At 54.5% G+C, this 11,094-nt stretch overlaps 1 protein-coding gene across 3 annotated transcripts in view; it reads left to right on the forward strand.

Annotated features, from left to right (window-relative positions):
* Positions 1–11,094, forward strand: part of CMIP (c-Maf inducing protein) — a 273,367-nt gene that overhangs the window by 245,247 nt on the left and 17,026 nt on the right. For all 3 annotated transcript variants that reach the window (XM_026447269.1, XM_026447270.1, XM_026447271.1), the window contains 5 exons: positions 3,220–3,327; positions 6,548–6,664; positions 8,525–8,665; positions 9,527–9,574; positions 10,834–10,980. In XM_026447269.1, the coding sequence (XP_026303054.1) occupies positions 3,220–3,327; positions 6,548–6,664; positions 8,525–8,665; positions 9,527–9,574; positions 10,834–10,980 (561 nt within the window). The remainder of the gene's footprint in view (positions 1–3,219; positions 3,328–6,547; positions 6,665–8,524; positions 8,666–9,526; positions 9,575–10,833; positions 10,981–11,094) is intronic.

Below are 11,094 nucleotides of genomic sequence, written 5' to 3' on the forward strand. Positions count from 1 at the left end.
CCTGGTGCAGAGCCCAGCCCGTGATGTCAGTGTTTTACTGTAAGCGCCGGCTCACCGGGGTGGTTTTCCGCTGGCTGGTGGTTTCTCCCCACAGCCGAGGCCTTGATTTCGGGTTGGGCTGGCCCGGCAGCTCCCAGCCAGCTCTGAGGCAGCGTTTTGATCCTGTCTGGTTCTGCTATTATGTGAATCATTGGGAAGAGCGAGGAATCCGAGCTGGGATCAGAGCTGGGTTTTTATTTCCTGGTCATGGTGGCCAAGGGCTTCCCTGAAGGGCTGCTGTGTCCCTCACCAAAGCTGGCCTTCCAGGGAGAGGGCAGCCTCCTGCCCCCAAGCCTGTGCACATGGGCAGGGACCTAGGTGGGCAAGGAAGCCAGCCCGTAGCCCTGGGCCTGCATCACCTGATAGTAGCAGCAGCAGCAGCTGTCCTTTATGAGGTGCTGCACCCCGGGCCAGACAGTCCCTTTTCTCATCCTCACAGCGTCCCTATGAGTGTCTTCTCTAGTATTCCCAGTGTTGCACGGCTGGTTCACGACTGAGGCAGGATTCGAACCTGGTGCTGACAACCAGCTCACTGCGCTGTGTGCTGTGCCCTGACGTGCTCACAGCCTGCTTGTGTGTGCATGAGTTCTGGGTGTGGTAGGGGCCTGACTCCCAGTTGAGGACAGACCTAGACCCGTGCTCCCAGCAGAACGGGGAAGGACAGGCAGGGGACAGAGGGCGTTATTCTCCATGGAGCCATCCCCAGGAAGCTTGCTGGAGAAGGTGGTAGTGAACTGGTTGGACTTCGCTAAACGGATCAAACTGGACCTTAGTCTGGAGGGTGGAAAATGGTGTTTGAGAAGGAATCTGAGGACACATAGACACCAAGGTCTGGCCATGACCACCCATGTTGGGTCTCTCTGACTCAGAACCCGTAGTTTATCAGGCTGTAATTCCAGAAGTTCTCGAGTAACTGTTCTCAAACTGTATTACCTGAGTAGCTTGTTCAAAAGGCAGCCCCCCCCCCCCCCCCGCCGCCCCCACATCCCTTCCTGGTTCCAGCTCATGGGGCCTGGGAGGAGCCAAGCATATGCGTTTCGATGCATTTTGAACAAACATCCCAAGTGGTTCTGAGGGACTGGTCTCCAGGCCACACTGAAAAACCTAGTTCTGGAGGAGTCTTGAAGAATCTAGTTCCAAAACACCGCAATTCTAAACACCCGTTTCCCTAAGGGATCCTCAGGTGTGGCGGGAGAAAGGAGAAACGGTGGATATGGTGCTTTTAAATGTCGGGGACCAGCGAGTGTCTCCATTCTTCTTCTTAAACTTAAGTCATTCCTTGCCACCTGTGAAGACAGCAGCTCAGAATTCTCCTGGGAACTGAGCCTGTATTCAAACCCAGACTTTGACGTTTGGAGAACAAAAGTGGTACCAGCTGCTTCTCGGAGTAGAGAGGCAGGGCCAGCTGCTGGGAGGATAATTTTCAAACCCGGGTAACGTGTATGAGGCCCCAAAGGACCTGCAGGTCTGGAAGGAGCCAACTCCCCTGGCCAAAGTCTCACACCCAGGCCCTTGTTCTCCTGTTTGCCTCTTTCTTTTCTCTGCTGATTCTGTCTCCCTTTTCCTCCTCACTCTTCTTTCTCCCTTCCCTCCTACGTTCACACCTTCCTAAATGAAGCCAAAGTTGTTTCCTTTAAAATTATTTGCTATATTTGTTGAATGGCATCTTACACTCCTAAGTCCTTATTGCTTTGAAGTCGATAAGTAAACCCTTGGTATTCTTTCAGCTCAGAGGGAAAAACAAAAGCCACTGCCTTTGTTTTCTGTGTGCCCATGTGTGGGTTGTGATCAGTTTAGTATCTGTGGGTAACTGATTCTTGGCAGCAAATTGTCCTTTCCTAAAGGAAATAATGAGGAACTTCTCTCAGCTTTCTTCCGAGGACGGGAGGAGGTGGGGAAAAGTCCTTTGTGTTTTGTGCGCCCTCTCGCTCTCATGCTCTGTCTCCCTCGCTCTTGCCGCTTTTCCCCCTCTCCATCCTTCCCTCTCTCTCTGTGTAATCACAGCAGGGGCCAGAGTGGATGCGGAATTCCTCTCATGCACTCACACATGTGTGCTCGTATGCACAAACAGGCCCATCCACACAGACACACAGCTCTGGGAAGGAATGTGAGAGCTCTGCTTTTGGCACTGAAATTGCCCCCAGCCGTGGACAGAGATCCTTCAGTGGAGAGGGACAAAGACTCAGGGAAGGTAGTGGGGATGAGACCTAATGAGGGAGGGTGGCAGAGGCCCCAAGAAGGGGGGAGAGAGAGAGAGATTAGCAGGGCAGATACCTGGAGGGGAGGTTGGTGCCCACACAAGTCAAGGAAGGGAAGAAGGCAGACACCCAAGAGGGAGAGTCAGTGCTGGGGGCAGCAGAACCCCAGACAGATAGCACGGAGAGGTTTCTAGAGAGAGGGCAGAGAGCACGGGAGAGGAGTTAGAAACACAGAGGGAGGCCGGGCACGCTGGCTCAAGCCTGTAATCCCAGCACTTTGGGAGGCCGAGACGGGCAGATCACAAAGTCAGGAGATCAAGACCATCCTGGCTAACACGGGTGAAACCCTGTCTCTACTAAAAAAAAATACAAAAAACTAGCCGGGCGAGGTGGCGGCGCCTGTAGTCCCAGCTACTCGGGAGGCTGAGGCAGGAGAATGGCGTGAACCTGGCAGGCAGAGCTTGCAGTGAGCTGAGATCCGGCCACTGCACTCTAGCCTGGGCGACAGAGCAAGACTCCGTCTCAAAAAAAAAAAAAAGAAAGAAACAGAGAGAGGAGGACAGAGAACCGGACAGAGGACAGAGACCCAGGAGATGGCCCCGCCCAGAGGAAGGCATAGCAGAAGGGGAAAGGGGCAGGAGAAGGGGAAAGGGGGCTGATTGCAGGCGGTTGCTCTGGACATGTCTGCCCGGTGCAGCAGCAGGCCCGCTTCATTCAGATCAGCCAGTCAAGCCAGGGCCTGCCCTCCCTCCTGTGCAACTGACAGCCAGTAGCCAGAATCCCCCGGGCTGTGGGGGCCACGGTGTTTCCCAAAAGACCTTTCATGGCATTTGGTGGAAGCCTGGGGGTTGCTGGAGGAAACAAGCGGGTTTCTTGACTGCAAGACTTGCCCGAGCCTTTCCCATTCGTGTGTGCAGATCGCGGTCGCCCTTGTCACCGGGGCTGCGTGCAGCTCACACTTGTGTCTTCCCCTGTCTGGCAGGTCCACTCATGCCTGCTGAGTGTGCGGGCCGGCAAAGATGGCTGGTTCCAGCTCTACAGCCCCGGAGGAGTGGCCTGTGATGATGACGGGGAGCTGTTCGCCAGCATGGTATGCAGTGGGACCCCAGTGGGGTGACTTCCGGGGGGCCCTGGGCTTGCCGTGCCTGACTAGTTAAACAGCTGCGCCCATCACCTGGGCCCAGCCCCGGAGTTTCCAGGCTTACACAGTGCTGGTCATGAAGGTGGTGGTGGTGGTGACTGTGACCGTCACTTACTCATTTCTTATCTGAGGCTCCAAGCCAAGCACTTGGCATCCAAGTTGCACTCCGTCTCTCACAGCTCAGTGAGAAGAGGACACATGTCATTGCCCCATTTTATACCCAAGGCAGCTAAAGCCTGGGGCGTTACTGCCTAAGGTCACACAGTTCATTGTCGTGGTTATGTTCCTACAAGGGATTGAGTGCCCAATGGGACCAGGGATTCTGGAAAGCACTGCAGGTCCACCAGCTTGTTTAATCCTTACAAGGAGGTGTCCCGGTCAGGGTGATTGTCCCCATCATCGTGTGCGTTCTGAGGTCACCAAACCAACAGCTGCGTCCGTGATGACTTTCTTTGTGCCCGGCATTGTATCCATCACTTCATGTGCACTATCCTTTTTAATCGGTACAGCATCCTTGTTGCTGAATTACACCTCTGTTGAAACAGAGGCCCAGAGAGGTTCGGTGGCGTGCCTGGGGTCACATAGGCCTTCTGTTTCCAAGCCCTTCCTTGGCCAGGCCCACATGCTTTCTTCCAGGAGTAAAGGGCCAGACTCCTCCTCCCCCAAGGCATATGCTGCACCCTAGTGGCCAGCAGCCTCACCAACTCCACTTGCTGAGAAAACCAGCTCCATTTACTGGTCACTGGTGCTCCCACACTCAAACTGGGCTTCCAGTTGCAGCTCTGCTAGGATCTAGCTTGTTGACCTTGGGCTGGTAACTTGCCTCTGCCAGCTTCAGCCCCTCGTCCGGGAGCATCGCATTGGCCTCTCGAGGTTACCATAGCGATCGCATGCAACAGTAGATGCAGGGCGCCCGGTGGGCCGGCACAGGCGCTGCTCAGAAATGACGCCAGTGGTGATTCTCCTCTCTGCTGGGTGGTTTGGCTCTCCGCACTGAACTTAGCAAAGATGTTTGTGCAGTGATGACAAATTGAGGCGCTGCCCTTGGAAGCTTCTTGAAAGGGGCTTATTTTTAGGCCCTTTGCCTCATGCACTCCCTCTCCACTCCTTGCCCGCCACCCCAGGCCTCTCAGGGCCCTGCGCATCTAGGAATGTGACTGCCACTGCCAGCCTGCACCACATCTCTTGCGCTCTCGGTCACCTCTCGGGTTCTCCGCTGATGTCACAGCTTCACCATAGCAACGCTCAGCAGCCCCCCCCCCCCCCCCCCCCCCCCACCCTACAGCGTGGGGATTCGATGCAAGAAAGCTCAGGGAGCTGGCAGCTTCCCAGCCCGAGAGGTTGCATTTGTATGCCAGAGCTGTTCATGATGGAGCGGAAAAAATATACACAAGGAAGGAAGCAGGCAGCCGCTGGATGGAAGTGTGTTGTTGCCGTGGAGACGCATGGCTTGGAAGCCGGCCCCTTGATGAGGCTGCTTTCTCTACCACCAAGGGCATTTGCCATTGTGTGAAGTTGGAGGAAAGCCAGTGGGGTGTCCAGGCCTCCCCCAAGCCCTGGTGGCTGGGGACCCCTGCCCTTGGGCCCCCATCACCCATACACCAGAACAAAAGACCACCCAACACATAACCCAGGAGGGAGCAGGATTTGCCAATTCTTGGATTCCTGGGGCAGACAGTCTCCCAAAACACCGTTCCGAGCTCACAGCGGGCTTCGCAGAGGTGGCTGGGCTTCGTCACGTCCCCTACCCCAAGATGTACACCCCCCTTGCAAAGCCTGCCTAGAAGTTTCTGCCCAGTTCCAGCGGTGCCAGGAATTCAAAGGATCGACTGTCAGCAGACTCCCAAGGGGAGCAGAGAAGGGGGCCTTTTTGGTTTTGGCAGTAAAATACACGTAATGTAAAAGTTAGCATCTGTAAGCACACTGTTCAGTGACAATTCCAGACATTCCCGTTGTTACGCAACCGTCACCACCGTTCATCTCCAGAATATTCTTATCTTCCGAAACTGAAACTCAGCATCCATTACACACTCAGTCCCCCTTCCTCTCGTCCTCGGTCCCTGGCAGCCACTTTTCCTTTCTGTCTCTGAATTTCCCTATCCAGGCACCTCATGTAAGTGGTGTCAGAGTCATCCTTCTGCTTAAAACTTCAACGTAATCAATGTTTGAAACATCAGAACTTCTATAATGACAGGAGATTACATATTTAGAGACTCTGTTACGGATACTTAAAAAACTAGCAAGCGCGGTGGCTCAAGCCTGTAATCCCAGCACTTTGGGAGGCCGAGACGGCCGGATCACAAGGTCAGGAGATCGAGACCATCCTGGCTAACACGGTGAAACCCCGTCTCTACTAAAAAATACAAAAAACTAGCTGGGCGAGGTGGCGGGCGCCTGTAGTCCCAGCTGCTCGGGAGGCTGAGGCAGGAGAATGGCGTAAACCTGGGCGACAGCGAGACTCCGTCTCAAAAAAAAAAAAAAAAAAAAAAAAACTAGCAAGGGCCGGGCACAGTGGCTCACGCCTGTCATCTCAGCACTTTGGGAAGCCAAGGCGGGCGGATCACTTGAATTCGGGAATTCAAGACCAGCCTGGCCAACGTGGTGAACCCCATCTCTACTAAAAATACAAATAAATTAGCCAGGTGTGGTGGTAGGATTGCTTGAACTCAAGAAGCAGAGGTTGCAGTGAGCCAAGATTGCACCACTGCACTCTGGCCTGGACAGTAGAGCGAGGAAAAAAATAAAAATAGCAAGGGCTGCATTTGTTTCAATCAAGAGACTTTAAATTGCACTCTAGTCAGCTTTTATTGCGTTTAGTATTATAAATTTATACGAAAGATACCCTTGCTGAGATGGGGCTTACAGTTAAATCAGGTCCTACTAAAAACCATAAAAGGCAAAAGACAGAATGAAAAGAGGTATCGTGAACGTGACTTTCGCGACTGGCTTATTCCACTCAGCATAGCGTCCTCAGGGTTCATCTGGGTTAGACCGTGTGCGGGGGAAGGATCTCTTGCATCCCCCGGGAGCCTGGTGATTCTAGAACACCTGGCTGTCCGGACAGCATGTAGGCAGGTCTATTCCGTGACTTGGGCTCACTTCCTGTCTGCATGCTGGAGGCTGGCACTGGGTGTCTCTGTCCCTTCACCTGGGTCTTCTTGCCTCACAGGTGCACATCCTCATGGGCTCCTGTTACAAGACCAAAAAATTCCTGCTCTCCCTGGCGGAAAACAAGCTGGGTCCCTGCATGCTCCTGGCACTGAGGGGGAACCAGACCATGGTGGAGGTAAGGAGCTGGTCGGGGTCTCTGGCAGGATGGCTGGCTCCCCATCCCTTGTCCTTGCTGATAGAGCATCTGCTGGGAGCCAGGAGCTGCTGCAGGCACCGGGGGGCAGTGGGCGAGGCATGCAGTCCCGGCCGCCCTGAGCTTAGCGGGAGCCTCAAGCCTTCATCACACGGTATATTTGTTTCTGGTATGATCCAGCTGATCCATGGATCGGTGGGGTTGGGGTTGCTTCTGTTCTGCTCATCTGTTGCTGTGTAACAAACCACCCCTAAGTGAGGGCTTTAAAACAAATCGCTCATTTATTTTGCACGTGGGCATTGGGGTGCCTGGGCACAGCTACGCGCTTCTCACTTGGGGCCTCATTAGTCGGATGGGGCCAGGTTGGATGAGCCCCAAGGCTTCTTGCGTTGGCCTGAGAGGCCTCAGACACTTTGCGGGGCGGTGCTCCTCAGCCACACTCTTCAGCTCATGGCGTCCGGGTAGTCTGCCCACCTGCCCAGAACATACACACCCAGCCCCGCAGGCCACCCCTCACCTGCTGCTGCTCCTCTCTCTCCCTGCATGCTCCAAAGTCCCCAGAAGCCTGGGACTCCCAGAGTGACTGTCCCAAGGGAACCAAGGCAGAAGCCATATCACTTTTTAACTTAGCCTCCCTTGGAAGGCAGGCGGCATCGCTTCTGCCACATCCTACTGCTGGCAGTGAGTCACCGCGGCCTGCCCTCAGTCAAAGGCGTGGGAGCTAGACTTCACCCCTCAGTGGGAAGAGCTTCGAAGAGTTGGCAGGCGCGGCAAAGCCATGGGAGCTCATACCGCACCATGAGAGGCGCGGCAGCTCTCGTGGAAATGAGAGTTGGGGGAGATGTGAGCCCTGGGGAAGAGGCAGTGAGAAGATGGGAGCTGAGCAGGCTATGGGGACAGCCCGGGCTGAGGTCCTGCACCAGGGTGGGCCAGGGTGGCTGGAACACAGGGAGCCAAGGGGCAAGAGGTCTGGGATGTGGGTGGATGTGCATGGAGAGCCTTCGGGGTCCCCAGAGGTGCTGGGCAGGAGTTTGGATTTAGTCTAGGCTGTCCTGTGACAGGGATTCGGAGGCCATGGGGGAGGGTTGAGCAGGGAGACAGGAGACAGACAAGAGGTGCTGTGAAAAGCTTGGGCTGAGTGACCGTTCCTTGGCGAGTGGGAAGTCCTAGGAGAATTGAGCACCATGGCATGCACCTGTAGTTCCAGCAACTCAGGAGGCTGAGGTAGGAGGATCGCTTGAGCCCAGGGGGGCGAAACTAGCCTGGGCGACATAGTAAGACCTCATCTCAGAAGATAGATAAATAAATAAACAAATAAAAATAAGTCATTGGAAAGGGAATGTCAGAGGCAGGGCTGTCAGGCATCTTGACCCCCAAGGCAGGTGAGCCACATGTACAGTCACCAGGCCCTCTCCGGAGCTGTGTGTGGTAGACGGGCCCAGGGCTGCGAGCCGTTCTGTGAGCTTGAACACCTACTTTGTGACAGCCACTGGGGGAGAAACCGGGGAGAGAAAGAGGTGTGGCTTTCCACCAGTGCTTGGGGGCCTGCAGACATCCTCAGGGGCCTGCCCCGTGTCCAGACACAACACGGTAAGCAGATGCCTGGGAGACTGCCATGTCCTTTGACGTTTGAACCTGGAGAACCTCAGTGCGTGGGCACTGGTGCTACCATTGCACAGGCAGGAAGTTGGGCAGGTGATTTGCCCAACCTCACACAGCCAGGGCTGTAGAGAGGGCAGAGTGGGGTTGCTGGTTTTCAAAACAAGACCTTTGGGATGCACAGAGTGTGCTTAGCGAGGGTGGCAGGCCGGGTCCGTAATGCACCACTGTGGTTCTGGGCAGATCCTGTGCTTGATGCTGGAATACAACATCATTGACAACAACGACACCCAACTGCAGATCATCTCAACCCTGGAGAGCACAGACGTGGGGAAGCGCATGTATGAGCAGCTGTGCGACCGGCAGCGGGAGTTGAAGGAGCTGGTGAGTCCCCGGCTGCTCCGGACCACTCCCCTGCCCGGCAGGCCAGGGCGGGTTCCAGGGGAGCTAGTACTTGGACCTGAGTGGACTTCGGTCTCATTGAATTCTTCTCCAAACCCAAGAAATTGGTATTACCACCTGCCACTTTTCAGGTAATCAAAGAGAGGCCCAGAGAGGCAAAGCAACGCCCAGAGTCACATAGCTCATTGGAGCCTGGCCAGGACAGTGGCCACCCTCCCTCCTCCATGTCCCTTAGACCCTTCCACTTAAGTGTATGGGGGCCCAACTTTCAAATGCCAGCACCCACACCTCTTTGCTGAAGGACTTTGTATGTCCACATGCGTATACTCACATGTGTGCGCAGAAGGACAGAAGGGGCAGGAAATTGATGCCTTCTCATCTCCTGGAGCAGCCGTCAACCAGTCCCTCTTGGGAGAGTGTGTATAAATACCCCAGCTCCCTTCAGTGAGACGTGTTTCACCCATTCAGTGAGATACGTGTCACCCATTCAGTGAGATATGTTTGAGACATGGCTTCTCCACCATTTCTTAAGAGTCCTCCGGTGGGATTTGGTGCCAGTACCCATCTATCCAGTGATAGCTGGATTGATAACACCCCTTCCATTATGGGCAGCCACAGTGTCACTTCCCCACTCTTCTACTGGTGTTTCTTGGGGTCACCTTCCAATAAACCACCTGTGCTCAAACCCCATCTCTGGCTTTGCCCCTGAGACCAAGACCACCATGTGGCCTTGTACAACCAAGAAAATAATGATGGCTCCATGAGCGCTGTTAACAGAGGTGGAAGTCCAGAATGGAAACTTGGGGAAAAGAATGGTTGTAACCAGCCTGGTTTCTGTTGCAGCAAAGGAAAGGCGGGCCCACCAGGCTAACACTGCCCTCCAAGTCGACAGTGAGTTGGTTTGGTTCTCTTTGGGGCTGGATGGAGAAAGTGGGTTGGTCCTCTCTGTTGGGGAATGGCAGGTGGTGTCTGCTGCTGAGATGGGAGGTGATGGAGGGTGAGGCACAAGGACCCCCTAGTACTTAACACGCCAGCTCTTCCAGGAGGTAGCTTACAGGAAGAGATATGGAAACCAAAAAGAAAGTTAAAATGTGATATAGGTCGTTGGTGATAATGGTGTTGATATCCAGTTATTAATAATACTGGGGATAATAGCAGATATACCTTGAGCATTTGTGTGCCAGATGCTATTCTATTAGTTCATTTTATCCTCACAGCAACCCTTGGAGGCTTGTGTATCTTACCATTCGCATTTTGCAAGGTCTTTAAGGATCTTATTTCCTTCTATTCTGATGTCCCCATTATGTTTGATACATGGCTGCTACTTCCTGGACCAAAAGGGCTGCTCAGGCTCCAGCCATCTTGTTTCCATTCCAGCCAGTAGGAAGGAGGCCATAACCCTTCCTCTTAAGAAACTTCTTGGAAGTTCTACTTGACATGTCTACTTACATCCCATTTTCTGGATTTAGTGTGTGGGGCCACACTTAGCGGTAAGGGAGGCTGGAAATCAGCCTTCATTCCGGGCAGCCACATGGCCACTAACACTCAAGGATGGAGGGGAGTCTCAGGAACCTCCGAGTCCAGTGCTTAGGCATGCGCTGATGTCTTCATTCGTTAAGAGTTGAGTGTGGCCTCAGTGTTTACATGAGCTACTGCCTGGGAGTGAGACAGCCAGCCACATACCCTGATGCACACAGGCAGACACACACACAGACACACGGACACACCAGCACACACACATACACAGGCATGCACAGACACACACAGTTACAGACACACACATATACAGACACGCATGCAGACACACACAGATGTACACACATACAGACATACACACACACAGACGCCTGTGGGAGGATCGTGGCCTCGGAATACCCCGCTGGTGACTCAGGGTGTGAGTCACAGCACTGGAGGCTTTCTCCTCCGCCTGGCAGCTGTCATCCATGGGATGTGCGGCAGCCCCTCCCTCTCTGACCACCCCCTTGGTCCATCCCACCAAGCCGTGCCCCCACCTCGGCTCCTGGGATTTGCCGCCCCCCAGGAACAGCTCCCTGTAGGGCGAGGGAGAGGAGGAGGATAGGGGATAGGAGGGCCCAGGGTCTCAGGAGCTCCCAGCAGGTCCCTCAGGCCTCTCCCGCGTCTGCTCGCAGGACGCTGACTTGGCTCGTTTGCTGAGCTCTGGCTCCTTCGGAAACCTGGAGAACCTCAGTTTGGCCTTCACCAATGTAACCAGTGCCTGCGCCGAGCACCTCATCAAACTGCCTTCGCTCAAGCAGCTGAACCTGTGGTCCACTCAGGTACATCCTCTCACCCTGCTCCAGGCCGTCCACACCTCCTCCACCTCTGCACCCTCCTCCCTATTCTGTACCATCTTCCTTTCCCCTTACCCTCCTCCTTGGCCCCTCATCCTC

Source organism: Piliocolobus tephrosceles, chromosome 17 (assembly GCF_002776525.5).
Source record: "Piliocolobus tephrosceles isolate RC106 chromosome 17, ASM277652v3, whole genome shotgun sequence".
Classification (NCBI taxonomy): domain Eukaryota; kingdom Metazoa; phylum Chordata; class Mammalia; order Primates; family Cercopithecidae; genus Piliocolobus; species Piliocolobus tephrosceles.